This window comes from Gigantopelta aegis, chromosome 15 (genome assembly GCF_016097555.1).
Source record: "Gigantopelta aegis isolate Gae_Host chromosome 15, Gae_host_genome, whole genome shotgun sequence".
Classification (NCBI taxonomy): Eukaryota; Metazoa; Mollusca; class Gastropoda; order Neomphalida; family Peltospiridae; genus Gigantopelta; species Gigantopelta aegis.
The window spans coordinates 26942816-26963061 of NC_054713.1; the positions used below are offsets into that span (position 1 = coordinate 26942816).

The 20246-nt window shown below is 36.6% G+C and overlaps 2 protein-coding genes across 2 annotated transcripts; one reads left to right on the forward strand and one right to left on the reverse strand.

Annotated features, from left to right (window-relative positions):
* Positions 1-916: 916 nt before the first annotated feature.
* On the forward strand, positions 917-4809 carry LOC121390213 (uncharacterized protein C1orf158 homolog). Its single transcript, XM_041521983.1, has 3 exons — positions 917-1067; positions 2794-3088; positions 3875-4809. The coding sequence occupies exons 1-3, from the start codon at positions 921-923 to the stop codon at positions 4129-4131; spliced, it is 699 nt and encodes a 232-aa protein (XP_041377917.1). The 5' UTR covers positions 917-920; the 3' UTR covers positions 4132-4809.
* A 3674-nt stretch (positions 4810-8483) lies between these two features.
* On the reverse strand, positions 8484-20241 carry LOC121390390 (DNA fragmentation factor subunit alpha-like). Its single transcript, XM_041522190.1, has 5 exons — positions 20105-20241; positions 13586-13688; positions 12996-13154; positions 11591-11721; positions 8484-9197 (listed from the first exon to the last, which is right to left on the reverse strand). Exons 2-5 carry the CDS (start codon positions 13677-13679, stop codon positions 8982-8984), a joined length of 600 nt encoding a protein of 199 aa, XP_041378124.1. The 5' UTR covers positions 13680-13688; positions 20105-20241; the 3' UTR covers positions 8484-8981.
* Between the last annotated feature and the right edge of the window lie 5 nt (positions 20242-20246).

Below are 20246 nucleotides of genomic sequence, written 5' to 3' on the forward strand. Positions count from 1 at the left end.
TTGTTAGCTGATGGTTTTCAGCCCAGTTACCATAGTTATTTGGTTTATAAGCAGATTGCCGTCCTACGTTGTTTACTATTGTGTTCGGCGGAACGTATGTGGCTGGAACCCGAGGACACGGATGAAGATGCGAGCTGACGGATTTGTAAGATATTCCGCTATTAATCATGCCTATTACAGGGCTTCTAGATTATGGTAGCCCCACTCCCATGGCTAGTAATATTCAATGTTGGGCTAGTAAATAACTATCATTGCCATGCCCAATGGCTAGTGAAAAAAAGGTTGTCAAATGCATTTAAATATATTTTGTAAATGTGAATATCCTGCCCTCACCCCATCCCCCAATCTTAATGTTTTTAAGCTCTATCTCCCTCTTTAGGTGACATTATTACTATTAGTAAAATTGTATTGACTTAAAGTAAAGTAGGGCTAGTGAATTTTTAATCGTGGCTAGTAAATATTCAAAATCACTGATCCCACGGCTAGTGGATTTTATAAAAATTCTAGAAGCCATGGTATCTCCTGTGCGTCATTTTGAATCTCTTACACACCATGTGAGAAATCGCCCGTTGTATATATCATTTTTATCTCCAATATACGCGGGAGATCGTTTTTGGTATTTGTGACTGGTTGTTCCACAGTGACGCATAAGTAATTAGCTTTAAGCACAAGCGTCATAAATATGTTTTAGTTAGAAAAGTTGTTTAAATTTATTTAAAACCTGATTTTAGAGAATATACAGGTATATAAGAAATACAATACTACATACTTCTTCCGTTATATATCTTTTAACTTGCAACTCGTTTAAAAATACTCGGGGAGAGAGAGAGAGAGAGAGAGAGAGAGAGAGAGAGAGAGAGAGAGAGAGAGAGAGAGAGAGAGAGAGAGAGAGAGAGAGAGAGAGAGAGAGAACAAAAGGCATGACGTCATGCATTTGTATTGGTGACATAACAACGTTAACAATGGAGATACAAAAAAATAATTTTATTACGAATGTGCCTGGATGGGATGAACCAAAGTATTCGCCAAATGTTTTAGTTGGAAACTGGGTGGAAGATAGAAGCAAAGTAGGTCTTTTTTTAATATGAGGTACACGATACATACATGTACTTTTACGAACACTGCTTATCTATTTATCTGTCTGTCTATATATCTATCTGTCTGTCTGTCTGTCTGTCTATCTGTCTGTCTCTCTCTCTGTCTCTATCTCTATCTGTCTGTATGTCTGTCTATATATCTATATATCTATCTGTCTGTCTGTCTGTCTATCTGTCTGTCTCTCTCTCTGTCTCTATCTCTATCTGTCTGTATGTCTGTCTATATATCTATATCTCTATCTATCTATCTATGTATCTATGTATCTATCTATCTATCATTGAATATACCTATTGATCTATCTACTTAGCTACCTATATTTCTGTCAGTCTATATATTTATTTATCTGTTTATCTGTTTGTTTGTCTGTCTTTCAGCCTGCAGTATAGACATAGGCGTGCGGGCTCCCATTTTTGTAGAGGGTGGAGGGTGGGGCAGTTTGGCTTTTGCCCGAATTAAAAGAATATGCCCGAATCTGGATAACAACGTTTATACTATATTCATATTAGCATTACTACCAAACAGCTGTATAGGGTTGTGTGGGAGGGATTTAGCCCAGTCGGTTTAGTGCTCGCTTGAAATGCTTGCGTCGCAGGATCGAACCAGCTTGGTATATCCATCCAGCTGATTGTTGTTTTCTCGTTCCAACCAGTGCACTACAACTGGTCAAAGGCCGTGGTATGAGCTTTCTGTCTGTGGGAAAGTGCATAATAAAAGATTCCTTGCTGTATTAGGAAAAATGTAGCGGGTTTCCTCTGATGACTACGAGTCAGAATCACCATATGTTTGACATCCAATAAATCAATTTGCTCTAGTAGTGTTGTTAAACAAAACAAACAAACATATAGGGTTGTAAACGAATCACTACACATTTGTACATGGAATACAACTAATTTTGTCGATAAAATGATGGAAATACATGGTAAAAAGGTCTCAGAGTATGTAGCACATTTCCTCCGAATATCTGTATAATGTTTGCCCGAATTTGATGTTTTGCTTCAGCACTGGGGAGGGGGGGGGGGGGGGTGTGTGTGTGTGTCTCCCTCGCCCCCTGTCTCGTACGCTTACGAAAAAGAAAGAAATGTTTTATTTAACGACGCACTCAACACATTTTATTTACGGTTATATGGCGTCAGACATATGGTTAAGGACCACACAGATTTTGAGAAGAAACCCGCTGTCGCCACTACATGGGCTACTCTTTCCGATTAGCAGCAAGGGATCTTTTATTTGCGCTTCCCACAGGCAGGATAGCACAAACCATGGCCTTTGTTGAACCAGTTATGGATCACTGGTCGGTGCAAGTGGTTTACACCTACCCATTGAGCCTTGCGGAGCACTCACTCAGGGTTTGGAGTCGGTATCTGGATTAAAAATCCCATGCCTCGACTGGGATCCGAACCCAGTACCAACCAGCCTGTAGACCGATGGCCTAACCACGACGCCACCGAGGCCGGTCGTACGCTTACGAAGATAGTCCTTTAATTTAAGGGTACCATAAAATACATACATATATTTTTAAAATCGGTTTTATTCTTGTGAAAATGTTGAAACTTGTGAACTAAATTGAGTTCTATGTTCATTTGTTGTTGTTAATGCTAGGATATATGAAAGTTAATTATTATTATTATGTTTATTATTATGTTTTTTTTTTTATTTATTTATTTATTTATTTAATATTTCTGGACACATTTGCAGTATTCCGGCAAAAAGTATAAGCACGAGAGTACCTACAAACAAGATTACACCTACTCCGAATACCGCAAACCCGACACAATCTTGAGGCGCTCTGTAGCGTTGAGGAACAATGGGCTAGGTCTACGGTTCCTTCTACATCACCATGATGGAAACAAGCTTACCAGCAACTTGGTGACCAATTACGATGAGGTTTACAACGGCAGGTGGAAGGAGAATACGCAGGTGCCGAAACTGAGAAAATGGGATAGTCACAAACTGAAGTTCCTGCCAGAGAGGTCGGATTTCCCGTTACTTCGTGAGTGATTTTAAAACATTAATTTAAGTCTTTGTTGAAAGTAAAGGAATGTTTGTTTAATGGCATTTCAGCACATTTTAAAATATATTTAGTGTTTAATATGTGGCTATTTCGACATTTCGTCGCAGAATAGAGAGGAGGGTATAGAGAGAGAAAGAGACACAGAGACACAGAGAGAGAGGCAGAGACAGAGACACAGATACATATAGACAGAGAGAGAGAGAGAGAGAGAGAGAGAGAGAGAGAGAGAGAGAGGGGGGGGAGGGGGAGAGAGAGAGAGAGAGAGAGAGAGAGAGAGAGAGATGGGATAGACAGAGATATAAACAGACAAATATGAATACAAGCAATTAATTATATTGGATACTAATAGTTAAGAACTGTTTGAATGGTTGCGAAGAACTGTATGAATGGTCAATGAGAACTGTTTGAATGGTTTTGAAGAACTGTTTGAATGGTCAAGGAGAACTGTTTGACTGGTCAAGGAGAACTGTTTGACTGGTTCAGGAGAACTGTTTGAATGGTTGCGAAGAAATTTTTAACTGGTTCAGGAGAACTGTTTGAATGGTTGCGAAGAACTGTTTGACTGGTCAAGGAGAACCGTTTGACTGGTCAAGGAGAACTGTTTGAATGGTCAAGGAGAACTGTTTATCAGGTGGAACATTTAGTGAACGAGGTAAAATTATATTGAATTAGTCATTTTATGGTTGTTTTTGTTTTGTTGTTGTTTTATTTGTTTATTGTTGTTTTGTTGTTATTGTTATTTTAAAACTAATAAATTTCTTGCAGATGGGCCAACAAACTTTGGATTGTTGCCTCAAATGAAGATAAGATGGGAAAAGCAAATTGCAGCAGAAAAAGCTGGAGATTATACATCGACATATGCATTTTTTTACAAGCCATACAAAATCATACCCAAAATGCGGTGTGCCAACCCAAAGGACGGATCATCAACACTTCACCACTACAACAACACATACTATAATCTGAGAAACGCCACAACGATGAAGTTGCCAGAATCCAGCATGACAGATATCACGGATTGATTGTGGCTCGAAAATATGTTAATAAGTAGAACATGGAAGAACAAAACGAGTGAAAACTTTATACTGTCTGAACTTGAACTTGAACTGTGTACATGCCCCTGGTATACCACTAGGGTTTCAGGGTGTCTATATGCCCCTTGTATACCACTAGGGTTGATTGATTGAAACATATTTTATTGCTTTTTAAAGAACAAATGGATTAGGCACTAGGGTTTCAGGCATGTCCGGTCTCTGGCAAGGCCAAGGTTCTGATCCGGGACAATATTATTTTGAAATATAAAATATAATAAAACATATCTATGTATATTACGTGAAATGCTTTAATTATCCAAATATGGTTTCAAAAATTCCACACCACTTGTTGGTAATGTAAGTAATAACAGATATTTAGCCAATAATTGTGTCTATTAGTAGTACAACGTCTCGTTAAATTTATCTTTGTTAGTTGAAAACAAATAATTGTGACCATGAATATAGAATTATATACTTGTTGTTAATGTAAGTAACAGGGGATATTTAGCCAGTGATGTAAGCCTATATTAGTGGTACAAAGTCTCGTACAATTTACGTCATTTGAAAACAAATAATTGTAGACTATGAATGTTCACCTTCTACAAATTAACATATTGATAATGATTAATACATAATAAGGAAAGCGATAAAATTTACGTTATTCCACTTGCTTTGTTGTTGTTTTTTCTCATGCATATACCTTATCCCTTCCCTGGAAACAGTGGTCATAATACTGATGATAAGACAATTTAAAGAAATATTCTTGACCTTACAGTCCGTCTCTAAAGCCCCGGCCACACGGCCGGATCCACGACGGATAAAAACCTCACGGATGACCCCGGATAGTGGTCTATCCGCGATCCCCTACGGATGCATAACGGTTTAATTACGGTTTTCGACGGATAAACAAAGGATTATTAAGGATAGGGGTTAGTTGACAACAGGGAGCGCTACGGATCGCTACAGTTTAGTACGGACCACAACGGTTAGTTACGAATGATGCCGGATCGTATCCGTGGCTAACCCGACGTCCCGATCCTTGACAGTGTGACCGGGGCTTTAAATGAACACTCTAACCTTATTTTTAAAGTATTTATTGTTTTGCTAAATTCGATTCAATATGCGTATTTTATTCTACTTTTTATTGTATTCTGATCATCCGTTGCGTAGCCTACATTGTACCATATTACTTGAAACACATGCTGCTCTAGATCAATTTCAGTCCATTTGCACTTAAAGAACGCCATCCTGAGTAACAAAAGTAAAGTTTGTTTTATTTAACGACGCCACTAGAGCACATTGATTTTTTATCTTATCATCGGCTACTGGACGTCAAACATATGGTCATTCTGACACTGGTTTTTTTTATAGAGGAAACCCGCTGTCGCCACATAGGCTACTCTTTTACGACAGGCAGCAAGGGATCTTTTATTTGCGCTTCCCACAGGCAGGATAGCACAAACCATGGCCTTTGTTGAAACCAGTTATGGATCACTGGTCGGTGCAAGTGGTTTACACCTACCCATTGACCCTTGCGGAGCACTCAGTCAGGGTTTGGAGTCGGTATCTGGATTAAAAATCCCATGCCTCGACTGGGATCCGAACCCAGTGCCTAACAGCCTGTAGACTGATGGCCTAACCACCGAGGCCGGTAAGCTGAGAGAGAACAAGACAGCAGAGAAAATCCACTCGTATTATTTGCCGATGTGTAAGATGACGGCTGAGATGGCAGATCTGATCAAGAAGAAGAAGAAATGTTTTATTTAACGACGCACTCAACACATTTTATTTACGGTTAAATGGCGTCAGACATATGGTTAAGGACCACACAGATTTTGAGAGGAAACCCGCTGTCGCCATTACATGGGCTACTCTTCCGATTGGCAGCAAGGGATCTTTTATTTGCGCTCCCCACAGGCAGGATAGCACAAACCATGGCCTTTGTTGAACCAGTTATGGATCACTGGTAGGTGCAAGTGGTTTACACCTACCCATTGAGCCTTGCGGAGCACTCACTCAGGGTTTGGAGTCGGTATCTGGATTAAAAATCCCATGCCTCGACTGGGATCCAAACCCAGTACCTGCCATGACGCCACCGAGGCCGGTAGATCTGATCAAGTGCTTGGTGGTATATGGACCAAATTATTATAACAACAATTAGGTTACTGCGCACCTCATGGACTTAAAAACAAATAGCAGATACTAACGCAAAAACGTACCACAGTAAAACGATTTGGGGCGTTTTTATTATATAAATGTGATGATTTTAGACACTAAATACGTATTAAAACAAATCACTTATTATAACATGTACACATGAATGTATGGTAATTAACACAAACAAGTGTTGATTCTGTCGACTGTACAATTCAAGTTATAGTGCACCTTATGTTAACTCTCTGTAGCCAACCTGTGAGAACGCAACACAGCCACACAGATTTAACGCAAATAAGACGATTTTTAACCCAGATGTTCCCATAGTGTTGTATAGAGAACACTTCTTTATTTGTTCTATTCATTCCTTTTTTCTGCATAAACAAATTAGAACTTTATAAAGATATTCCCAAGTTCCTGCAACGTCCCACCCCCCAAAAAAAATCCCCACCCTAAAACAAACAAAAAGCCAGTAGTAAAGCACATGCCTGATCTAGGATCGATCCCCATCAGTGGGCCCATTGGGCTATTTCTCGTTCTAGACAGTGTACCATGACTGGATGGTGCAAATAAAAGATCCCTTGCTACTAATGGAAAAATGTAGCAGGTTTCCTCTCTATGACTGTGTCAAAATTACCATATTATGTTTGACATCAAATAACCGATGATTAATAAATCATTGTGCTCTAGTGGTGGCTCAGATGACCAAAAACACATTAAAAAAAAAACGTTTGCCACACAATAACAAACTAGGAATACATTTCACAAATATTTATTATAAAAATGTATAAAGGTACCTGTACCGGGTATATACTGTTAAAGATATATATATTTCACATACCACTATACAAAACATAGAAGTCACATGAATAACTAAATAAGTACTGTGCTTATTGTTGTTTTAAAATGTATCTAATGAGCGTAAGTGAGTTTGATATGTTTTTAACAATGAGTTGTAAGATAAATGGTATCTAACGGACACAAATGTATTATTCTATTTCTTACATATCCTCAAAAACCAGGTTTAAAACAAATTTTAACATCTTTTTTTACTAAATGTTATTTATACAGCCCTTGCACTTGTCACAGACAAATGATTTTGAGGTTAACTATACATCATAGTGTAATAGATTTTGATTGTGCTGTTTTTTCATTGGACGTATGGCATTGGTGACCTGGTAATCACATAGGAGCAGCCAGTCATATGTCTTGAAATTGTTAACACACATGTGTAAACGCGATAACGGATGTGTAAGAAATACCATTTATACAAACAACATGGTCAAAGTCTTCTGTTTCTTTGAAATTCACAAAACATTTTGTAATTGTATAAATGAATTATCTATCTTTGTATTAATAGAAATGACAAATGAGCAATTTAGTTTATCTTCAAACTGTACATTAAATCTCACATTGAAAATAGGATACAATCAGTATAATTATTGTAGATCAAATTGTTTTGCTCAGTGATACAGAATGGGTCATGTCCTTTTGTTGATGTGTTCTAATGTGACCAGGATATAACAAAAATGACCAGTATATGAACACTGTCAAAAGACACAGACAACTGGAGAGACTGGGTCCTGTACCAAGAAAGCAATCTTAGCACTAAGATCACCTTAAGTGCACAACAACTGTATGCACTTAGCACAAAGATCGCTATGTGGAAAGGGGCCCAGCTATGTATCATCTGCTTTTCAAAAGGGGAGGGGGAGATGGAAGCAATACATAATCTTCAGTTGCCTCCTCCCACTTACATGTATGAATCTATGCAATAGACTAATTTGAGGGGTTAAAATGTAATTGTTGTGGGGCTAGCATGTTAAGTTTTGCCTTAGTTAATAAGAGAAATGAGGGCACCAAGGCATGTTGGGATGGGCATCAAGGCAAACCTTTTCTTCAAAAGAGGGTCATGAAGGCAACTTACTTTCTGTCAATTTCTCAGACAAAAATGATTTCTCCCAGCTGCCTTGATTCTAGCCTGTGCAGTTTGTTGGATAAGGATGCTTTTATTGTATTATTATAATTTTACTATCTTACATATTCAACATGGAATGTATGGGAAGCATGGTAGCAAACGAAGAAGGGCATGACAGCAATTTTCAGTGTTAGGGTTGTACACTCGGGGGGGGGGGGGGGGGGGGGGGAGAGAGAGGATTGCGCAGCTGCTCCCCCCACCCCCACCCCCCCCAAGAATCTTACTTTTTTTTAACTCCAGAAAATAGCATACACATCTCACGGTTTAATTTGTATAGTGTTTCATTTGTTTATAAAAAGCAGTTCCCCACCCCCCCCCAGGATTTTGATCTGGGTATGGCCCTGAATGTCCAATTTTATTTAGCACCATGGCAACTTAGTAAGGAGGGCAACTGCAGCATTTGCAGTTCTACTTCTCAGTGTTTCAAGTGATGTGGATTAGTGAGTGTAGCCAAATGATATTGAAAAATGGCGTGAGATGATATGAAAATGAATGTAAATCATATGATTTATTTTAAAAGGTAAAACTAATAAAATACACTTGAGACTTCAGATTTAAAGTAAAACATAAAATACACTTGAGACTTCAGATTTAAAGTAAAACATTATTTAGTAAAAAAAACTAAACACCTGTCTTATTAATGATAAAAAATACTTTCAATGAGGATGGGGACAGCTGAGATGGTGGACGGGTTTGTGATGAATGTTTAAAGATTGTCTGCTTTTCTCTTCTTACTGGGATCATTCTCCACATATGGGCTGACTTGTCTCGCCTTGTGGTATAGCCGTAACAAGTCAATAGCCTCTGTTGTCTGTGTGCGTTCATCCAGGTGGCGCTGACACGAGTCTTGCAGAGCCCTAGCGTAGCTCTCCGTGTCTTGCAGCAGAGCCGACAGACTCTCAGTGGGAACATCAACTATTTGCTGCAGAAAACAAAAAAACATGCTCTGTATTAGAAGTGAAGGAAGGAAGAAAATGTTTTATTTAATGACACACTCAACACATTTTATTTACGGTTATATGGCATCAGACATATGGTTAAGGACCACAGAGATATTGAGGGAGGAAACCCGCTGTCGCCACTTCATGAACTACTCATTTTGATTAGCAGCAAGGGATCTTTTATATGTCATCCCACGGATAGGATAGTACATATCACGGTCTTTGTTACACCAGTTGTGGAGCACTGGCTGAAACGAGAATTAGCTCAATGGGGCCACTGATGGTGACTGATCCTAGTCCGATCTCGCATCAAGCGAACACTTAACACTGGGCTATGTCCCGCCCCTGTATTAGAAGTGAATGCAAAAATTATGACAATGAGACTGTTTATCAGGTCAGTTTCAGGACATTGGAGTATACGACACTGTGGCAATTTGCTGCATGGCCATATCTCAGTGTAGTTACTCATAAGCACGGTTGTAAAACCCAATTAAAAAACTTTAAAAAACTGAAAATTATATTCCAGACTTAAAGTTAAACAAGCATTCTGAAAGTACTGCTAAAGCAATACATGTCCCCTTCTGGGCCCAACACATTTTTGTATCTCCTAACTTCAAGGGCCATAACTGTAAAACAAAGGTAAATCACCATGAAAGTTAAACATGATCTGTAACAGTACATGACAAAGCTATAAACAAAAGTTCATCTCAGTATCTTCAAGCATTTCAAAAACAAAAGTCTGGAAAACTAATTTTCTTATATGATAATGTGATGTATACAAACATGTAGATCATCGTTGTGAGAATGTGATACTGTGAGTCTATGTTTACAAACATGTAGATCATCGTTGTGAGAATGTGATACTGTGAGTCTATGTATACAAACATGTAGATCATCGTTGTGAGAATGTGATACTGTGAGTCTATGTTTACAAACATGTAGATCATCGTTGTGAGAATGTGATACTGTGAGTCTATGTTTACAAACATGTAGATCATCGTTGTGAGAATGTGATACTGTGAGTCTATGTTACAAACATGTAGATCATCGTTGTGAGAATGTGATACTGTGAGTCTATGTTTACAAACATGTAGATCATCGTTGTGAGAATGTGATACTGTGAGTCTATGTTTACAAACATGTAGATCATCGTTGTGAGAATGTGATACTGTGAATCTATGTATACAAACATGTAGATCATCGTTGTGAGAATGTGATACTGTGAATCTATGTTTACAAACATGTAGATCATCGTTGTGAGAATGTGATACTGTGAATCTATGTTTACAAACATGTAGATCATCGTTGTGAGAATGTGATACTGTGAGTCTATGTTTACAAACATGTAGATCATCGTTGTGAGAATGTGATACTGTGAGTCTATGTTTACAAACATGTAGATCATCGTTGTGAGAATGTGATACTGTGAGTCTATGTTTACAAACATGTAGATCATCGTTGTGAGAATGTGATACTGTGAGTCTATGTTTACAAACATGTAGATCATCGTTGTGAGAATGTGATACTGTGAGTCTATGTTTACAAACATGTAGATCATCGTTGTGAGAATGTGATACTGTGAATCTATGTTTACAAACATGTAGATCATCGTTGTGAGAATGTGATACTGTGAATCTATGTTTACAAACATGTAGATCATTGTTGGAGAATGTGATACTGTGAATCTATGTTTACAAACATGTAGATCATTGTTGGAGAATGTGATACTGTGAGTCTATGTTTACAAACATGTAGATCATCGTTGTGAGAATGTGATACTGTGAATCTATGTTTACAAACATGTAGATCATCGTTGTGAGAATGTGATACTGTGAGTCTATGTTTACAAACATGTAGATCATTGTTGGAGAATGTGATGTGTACAAACCTGTAGATTATCATTAAGGAATGTGATGATTTGATGTATACTAACCTGTAGATCATCGTTGGAGAATGTGATGATGTGATGTATACCAAACTGTAGATCATTGTTGGAGAATGTGATGATGTGATGTATGCCAACCTGTAGATCGTCGTTGGAGAATGTGATGATGTGATGTATACCAACCTGTAGATCGTCGTTGGAGAATGCGATGATGCGATGTATACAAACCTGTAGATTATTATTAAAGAATGTGATGATTTGATGTATACTAACCTGTAGATCATCGTTGAGAATGTGATGATGTGATGTATACAAACCTGTAGATCGTCGTTGGAGAATGTGATGTATACCAACCTGTAGATCGTCGTTGGAGAATGTGATGATGTGATGTATACCAACCTGTAGATTGTCGTTGGAGAATGTGATGATGTGTTGTATACCAACCTGTAGATCGGCGTTGGAGAATGTGATGATGTGATGTATACCAACCTGTAGATCATCGTTGGAGAATGTGATGATGTGAGACACGTCTTTCTGCAGACTCAACACGAGCTGCTTGACTCGCTCTGACAGAACACCTTCCATCGCCATGAAGTCGGGCTCATCTCGAGCAAAGTCTTCTGTCAACAAGAAAATAAACACCATGACCTGACTGGCTAATCCCAGACACATGGCAACATTTGTACATGACTGTGAACAAGCAGGTCTTAATAATTGCATGTATTAGTGACACTCAAATGTAAAGTTTTTTTTAACAGACAATACTGATTTAAGATATGTATTTTTGAGTTGTATAAGAAATGAACAATTTATTAATTATTAGCTATTGCAGTATTGGACGTCAAACATTTGGTAAATTTGACATATAGTCTTTGAGAGGAAACCTGCAACATTTTCCCATTATAGACATCAAACATTTGGTAAATTTGACATATAGTCTTTGAGAGGAAACCTGCAACATTTTCCCATTATAGACATCAAACATTTGGTAAATTTGACATATAGTCTTTGAGAGGAAACCTGCAACATTTTCTCATTACAGACATCAAACATTTGGTAAATTTGACATATAGTCTTTGAGAGGAAACCTGCAACATTTCCCCCTTAGTATCAAGAGATCCAGGGCTAGCTCTGGCACTCGCCAAATTGGCCAATTGCGAATTTTAAAAACAATTAACGAATTTTATTTTAATTTGGTGAACATTTTTCAAGTAATCATTGATATCTTGTCTGAAAAAATTGTAATTTCTGCCATTTTTAAACTTTAATAGACAATTTGGCGAAATTGTCTACTCACCCAGAGCTAGACCTGAGATCGTTTATATGCACCATCTAACAGACAGGATAGCACATACCACAGCTTTCGATTTACCAGTCGTGGGAAACTGGCTGGGATGGAGAGAAAAAACAGTAAGAGGATGGGTCTTCTGATGAGGTTCATTAATTCTGTGACCAGATTACCTCAGGCAAGCACTCATTGTTACATGTAGATTGATCCCACCCCAACGTCTCCTAGATAGAGGGGGCAGGATGTAGCTCAGTGGTACAGTGCTCGCCTGATGTGCGATCGATCTAGGATCGATTCCCATCTGTTGGCCCATTGGACTATTTCTCGTTCCAGTCAGTGCTCCACAACTGGTGTAACAAAGGCTGTGGTATGTACTATCCTGTCTGTGGGATGGTGCATATAAAAAAATCCCTTGCTGCTGATCGAAAAGAGTAGTCCATGAAGTGGCGACAGCGGTTTTCCTCTCTTAATATCTGTGTGGTTCTTAACCAACTGTCCGACACCATATAACAGTAAATAAAAATGTGTTGAGTGCCTCGTTAAATAAAACATTTCCTTCTTTCCTAGACAGACTAACTATCCCACTAACAGATCTTGCAGAACTACCTGATCCTTGGGGACGCCATTTTTCTGATGGCCTCAGCATCAAGAGAGTTGAATTGTGGGGCAGAAATGTGAAATAGTCTTCCTCGTCCACTTCTGTCCCATCTTCATCCAAAACCAGACGTACATTTTCAGTGTCAGGCAAACCAAGCTTTAGTTTGCCTAAAAAAACACCCAAAAAACAAATGTTTACTATTTTTTGTTTAATAACAAAGTCATGATGCTGAAAAAGAACATGACCCTTTTACACTATTTTTATAACATTCCTGGCATAAGAAAAGGGAATGTACATGTATGGTGCAATGGATGACACAAGAAATAAGAAAACATTTACACATACACATATACAGGTATGTAATTGTATATGGTTCACATAAGAAATAAGGAAATATTTAAATACGTAGTTACATGTATGGAATGATGGTTGACACAAGAAATAAGAACCTAACTGTGGAACAATGGTTGACAGCAGACTGAGGAAATATTTTATATTTAACTGTAGAACAATGGCTGACATGAAGAAAGTTTCACTTTATTTTAACTGTAGAACAATGGTCGATATGATTGAAATATTCACCAATTATAAACAGTACCTTTTTTAACTAATTCTTCCAGAGATGATGCTGTCACTGACTTCTTGTTGTTACGATCACTGCTCCAAACTTTAAATGGCCGTGGATTATTCATTGCAAAGCTCTATAAAAGAGAAGAAAGATCTGGTGAATAGGCTGTTACACGCAGGTGCTCTATGTGAAAATTATCACATTTAGTCTAGAGAATAACTAACTGTCTTATGTATTATTATTTTAAAAAATATTTATATTATACTTTTTATTTTCACTTGTATAAAGTGAAAAGGCAAAATATTACATTTCCAGCAGCAGCGATGGTATCAACTTTTGGATTTACAAGAAGCAATTATCAAGTTATCAACTGATTAACATTTAATTCTTATGTAGTGTCCTTGACCTGTTAGTTCAAGCTGCAAGTATCAACATGACAACATGATTGTCTACTTTTGTTATCATCAGTTGTGAGTGACCCAGGTGTGAAATATTATTAGACTCGATCATCTGCTCTCAAACAGGCCTAGCTCTGCCACTTGTGAATTTTAACCACAACAAACAAATTTTATTTTCAGAAAAAAAATAGTACCATACTACTAAAGGAATAAATATCATATTCAATATGGTAATTATACTACCTTATTCTGTTCACCATAATTTAATGTAGGTAAGTAATTAATCACTCCCTTTAATTAATATTCTTCAAGGTGAGGTCTGTTTATAACTTAATGGTTCATGGGTATACAATTTTGTCAGGACATGTCCAAAGTAAAATGGCTAGAATTTGGAGGAGTGTAATTACGATGACTATGACACCAAATGACCTAGCTTGAGTCACCTCCAGCCCTCCTCTTATTGATATTGATATGTAGGGGAAGGCTAGAGGAAACTCAGTGTAATGCTTCGGCAATCGTTGACAACCAAATGGTCACAAGCTACTGTGTTTAAAATACACAGTTTTTGCTAAATCTGATGCCACAGAGCTTTTAAGTTTCGATTATTCTCGAGTCCATATATATTGTTAACCAGTACCAACGTGTTACGTGGGCACACACTTTGCTCTATGTCATCACAAGAAAGTACAGGTTTGTTTCACATAGGGGTGTCAGGTTTCTTTATGACTGTGCACATTACATTATTTTTCATAAAAATATTTTAGTATGAAATGACCTGGCACTATGTTTGGTATGCAACGACCCCAAACCAATTGTAGTACAGGATGAAATATGGGCATCATTTGCTGAAGAAAAGTGGGGAGGACCGTTTATGACAAATATTTTTGTTGCCATTCACCCAGAACTAACAGATGTCTTTGGTGCATTCCAAGGCCATAGCTAGCAGGGTGGGGTGGGGGTGGAGCATAGTAAGGAGGGCAGTTGCTCCCCCTAAAAATAAAATCTGGTAAAAATAATACAAACTTAAAGAAAATCCTCTTCTTGGTTTTAAGTATATGCAACCTCCCTAAAATGGCTGCAAAATGGTATTTTAGAGCCGGTAGATTTTAAAATGTCCAGGGGGAGGGGGGAGGGGGTCCATGCTCGTTCATTCCAAGAATTCATCTGCCCCCCACTTAAAACAAAAATAAAATAAAAATCCTAGCTACGGCCCTGCATTCTAGTCGCATTACATTACAGCATGATAGTGTGTTATTTATGCTAAAATACATTGTAAACTACTGAAAATTAACATTTAACTTATTTTTATAATTTGCACAGATTTATGTATACGACTTAAATGTAGCATTTAATGTATACTATTACAATTGTGACACAAACAATGTTTCATTTGTAACGACTAACTGATATTTTTAATACATGTGCTCAATATCTGTTTTCAAGTAAAGCATATATATATCATTTGTATAGATTACAGTGGTTAAAAGCCTACGGCTGAAGAAAGCCATATAAATAAAATAAACAACAACATAATTACAATAATGGCTATCATGCCATCAGTTTATTTGTAATTGTAATTAGACCAACTCGTGTTGTAAGCATATATGAGCCTAAAGAACATAATGTATAGTTTCCAAAAAGTGGGGGGAGGGGCATATGCTCCCCCCCCCCCACCAAGTGACACCCATGATCATCGGCTATATTGGATGTCAAACATAATGTGATCATTACAGTTTAATTTCCAGTTTTTAACATTATTAAAGAATTATAATGTCAGTCTGTATAACAACTTGGAAAATGGCAAACACATGCACTTGTGAAACTTTATTTCAACACAACAGTTTGACTTTGTTCAGTCTTGTCATAAACTATTTCAATGATGTTAAATTACGAGGTGTGGGGTGTGATTTTAATATTTAACTACAGGGCATAGACATATATAGACCTATTTAGGACACAAATTGAAAAATTGTTGGGTGTGGTGTGGGGGGGGGGGGGGGGGGGGGAGAGGGGGGACATGTCCCGCCAAATGACGCCCATGCCAATATACACTAAACACCTGAATTGACCGGTTTTGTCTTCCAGCGCTTTTCAGTTGCCACCAGCGAGTGTCATAGGCCTACCCTCGATAAAGAATTGCTGGCGAAGTCAATGACCATTTTTAACACTTGCAGAAACAGGAGCAAATAATTTGCACACATCCAAAATAACTGCTTAACAAGTCTGAGAATTAAAATTAAATAAATCTTCCAACATTATAGCTGCGTGCATTCAGCGTGAAGAGAGATCTGTAAACTGAATCCCAAACCACTTCTAACGTGTGGGTGGTTTCTAGTCACAATAATAATTAATGTGAACTCAATGTTTTGTTTATTGTTTTCTTGTCAACACAGAAAACATAAAACAAAGCATCTAGACGGTATAGTCTATAGACCATGTTATTGTTAACATTGGTTGGTAACTTGGTATGAGTATAGGCTATATACTTATTATTATATAGTACTACTATTCAGCCTATAGGAGAAGCCACAGTGACGTCACATGTTTTGATCACGTGGTACTGCGTGAGCGATGGTAGGCAAGAAACCAGTTGACAATACTGGCATTAGTAGTAATGAACAATCGAATGTTTTTCCGTCAATTAAATCAGTGTAGACTAGTTTTGATGAATGGTATTTTGTCATGGTAATTTCATACGTTGTTGTTAGATGCACAAGTCACTGTAGTAAGGATTATGAAATTAGTTTCATCAAATACACTGGAAGCGAAACGTTGAACAGTTAAAGCTGACAACAATCAACTTTGCCCATCCCACAACAGGAGATCGTCATTTTATACAAGGTTTGTTGTATGTTATTCATTCGTAATATTAATACACGTCAGTATTTATTGAAATGAAAAATTGAAAAGATAATAAAATAAAAAATTAAAATAATAAAAGACCCCACCAAACTGTGACATGGAAACAAAGATACCCAGTGAACAGTAGGCCTACCCAGTCAATCGACAAACAACGTTTTATGTAACTTTTTGTTTGTATTGACAGATCCATTATAATGGGTAAAACAAAAATCTGAATATATTTTATACTCTATTATGCCATAAAATATGTAGGTGGCTGGAGTATTTATATTTTTAATTAAATAACGGAGCTGTGTGTGTGTGTGTGTGTGTGTGTGTGTGTGTGTGTGTATGTGCAATCAAGCATATATATATTGTTTCATATGAAAATGGTTCTGAAATATTTCCATTTATTAATTATATTATATGTTAATTATAATGTTTTACTTTTTTTATTGAAGAAGTGATCAACAGGTGTATTTGTAATGTGTAAGTTGATTTTTTAATAATAAAATAAAAGGTATAAACATTTCAGGGTGGGATATCAGATGTATTAAATCATTTGTTTGGGATTAAAAATAAATTAATAATAATAATAATAATAAAACTGGATATTAATCCACAAGTTGATGATAGCCACCATATTTTATTAAAAACATAAATTATGTTACATGCATTTATTATATAAGTTATCTGAATTTGTTTGCAGCAAATAAAGAAAGAAAAGGGGAGCTGATTGTATTTATAAGTATTATTGTCATCAGTGACAGATGTCAATATGTCTTCACAAATACATTTATGTCTATTCAAATATTTCAATAATATTCAATATATATGTCCTTGACCAACATCTTGGGCTTACATGATACAGTCAAAAAATGCTATAGTTACTAGTACTAATATGTACACAATATAAAACTTTCATACTTACGTATCATAGAAATTTACCAATTTTCATATTTTTTTCTAGGTATCAGTAATCCCTGTTTATGGACAAAAAGAGAACCGGCAACTCTTGGATGAAAAATGGGCCTTTCACAATGAATTAAGGGCATTTAAGTTTTAGGGTAAATTAAGGGATGCTAAGGAGAACACTGGTATCAGATTCAGTGATTCTTTTCTACAGTATCTCACGTTTCTCCGCATAAGAAGAATACCAGAACTTTTTTCACCGACTTTCCAAACTATGCAACATTATTGGTGCTATTCAGTATGTGATGATGACATTGATAACACTTGGATTTAATCTTTTTTTACCACAAACTCTATTTTCTAATAAAAACAGACTTTACAAAATCAATAAAATTATATCGAGAAACAATAAACAACACATATTTATTATTTTCTTTTTCTATTATCATTATAAACCAATGATCAAATGATATTTGCATTGTGTTAATGTGTGTCTTAAATTAAAACACTGTATTGTTACCATTTACAGTAATTTGTTGTTTTAACTGGGTTATTAATCAGGTTGAAAGTGATAGCCTTTGAAACTGCCTCTTGGCAAAGGTAACTGACACTGTTTTAGATTTGAAAGGAAGGAATCTTTTATTTAACAATGCACTCAAGTCATTTTAATTACGGATATATGGAGTCGGACATGTTTAGGGATCACACAGATAATATTAGGGAGGAAACCTGCTGCTGTCACACAATGGATTACTCTTTCCGATTAACAATAAGGGATCTTTTATATGCATCAGCCCACAGACAGGATAATAAATAGTGTAGCCTTTGTTACACCAGTTGTGGAGCACTGGCTGGAATGAGAAATAGCCCTATAGGACCACCAACAGGAATCAATCCTAGATCGACTGCGTATTAAACTATGTCCTGGCCTGCATGGGATTAGGCGATTAAAATATTAATGGCAATTTTTATGTATATATATATAAAAAAATAATGCTACAAAATGTTCTGAAGATGGAACCGCAAAGGTGAGGGACCAAGTAAATTTGAGATGTATCCAGTTTAAAAGGCTAAGTTCTGTACTAATATTTAAAAAGGGACGCTGTAGCTAGAGGGAGCAATGTACACATGTATGTGTGGTCATGGAACATGTAAGGAAACTAAATTTAGGTTCCTCCATGTTAATACAATGTGTTAATATGTATCCGATATCAGCAAGTTTAAGGAATAAAAAAGGACGATAAAATTAATAGTTTAAAGTTTTTGTAAAGTTTTCTAATAAGATACTTGCTTAAATTTATTGTTGATGAAAAGCCTTACAAATGAACCAGTAGACAAGTCTGATGTGTTATATATATATATATATATATATAACTACTGTCTATATATTGTCTACTGGTTGTAACAAATTTGTAACAATATATGTTCATATATATGTATGTATATATATATATATATATATATATATATATATATATATATATTATATATATATATGGGTTATTTAAAATTGTTTAAAGAAATAATTTCCTTTAACAAAGTGTAGGCCAATTATTTCTTTTAAACAGTTTAAAAAAAAATATATAGGCCTACTTGTTTTATTTTATAATTTTTATTTGTGTGTGCGCGCGCTCGTTTGTAATGCTTTACTTGAAATATGGACCAGATGCTTTAAAAATACATGGACTAAAAATATTTATTCAGGTGAAAAGAAAAAGAAAAAAAAGGATGTTTGCTATAGTTTTGAACTCGGTCAATCGTAAAATTTTATGGGTGGAAAGACTACATGTATCTCCTCCATACAGGAGCTATGTAGAATAGCGTTCCCATGCTACAAGCGGTAATTTAAGCACGTTTTGGCCATTCTTTGCTATTCACGCTACGCTAGTTCGCTTTGTTACTAATGGCCATTATCATAGACTTCTGCCTACCAGATGCGCGCGCATGCTGATATGTGACGTCACTTCCCTAAACACATGGCTTCTCCTATACTCGTGGTTGTCTTATAGAAATGTTACAAATAATATTTAATGCAATGACGTTTTATATCTAATAAAATAAACCTACTTTCGTGGATTGTTTTCCATCGTAAAACGTGTGTGTGTTAGGGGGTGGGGTGGGGGTTGGACATTTGCAAGTTGGTGCCCCCACTCCAAAAAGTCACCGTCCCCCAACAAGTGACATCCATCCAATGAAAAAAAAGAAGAGGTGTGGTACAGGTGATGCACCAGTTCCGGATCACTGGCGCATTACCCGTATGAAGTGGATAACATACGATTTATTAGCCTACTTATACCATACTGCCATAGCATAAGACTAAGTTATGGGACAATGGTACAAAATGGTAAAATCGGGTATGAAATAAATAAAAATGAAACAAAATAAGTATAATTCTTACCAATATTTCGTTTTACATACACTTGCAAACTATTATATCTGGCATGCAAATCGTGAAATCAATTTGCTGCATATAGACCAAACATAATAAACAAGACCCATATAATCACAAACTTGCTGCCGCTTGTACGATTTGGGATTAC

Bases quoted from the DNA above. Each gene is read 5' to 3' on its own strand.
- LOC121390213 (XM_041521983.1), top strand. From the start codon at position 921: ATGACGTCATGCATTTGTATTGGTGACATAACAACGTTAACAATGGAG. The intron at 1,068-2,793 runs GTAGGTCTTTTT...ACACATTTGCAG, and splicing joins GGGTGGAAGATAGAAGCAAA to TATTCCGGCAAAAAGTATAA. The intron at 3,089-3,874 runs GTGAGTGATTTT...AATTTCTTGCAG, and splicing joins GTCGGATTTCCCGTTACTTC to ATGGGCCAACAAACTTTGGA.
- LOC121390390 (XM_041522190.1), bottom strand. From the start codon at position 13,679: ATGAATAATCCACGGCCATTTAAAGTTTGGAGCAGTGATCGTAACAAC. The intron at 13,155-13,585 runs GTACTGTTTATA...GTGTTTTTTTAG, and splicing joins GGAAGAATTAGTTAAAAAAG to GCAAACTAAAGCTTGGTTTG. The intron at 9,198-11,590 runs GTTGGTATACAT...TGTTTTCTGCAG, and splicing joins TCTCCAACGATGATCTACAG to CAAATAGTTGATGTTCCCAC.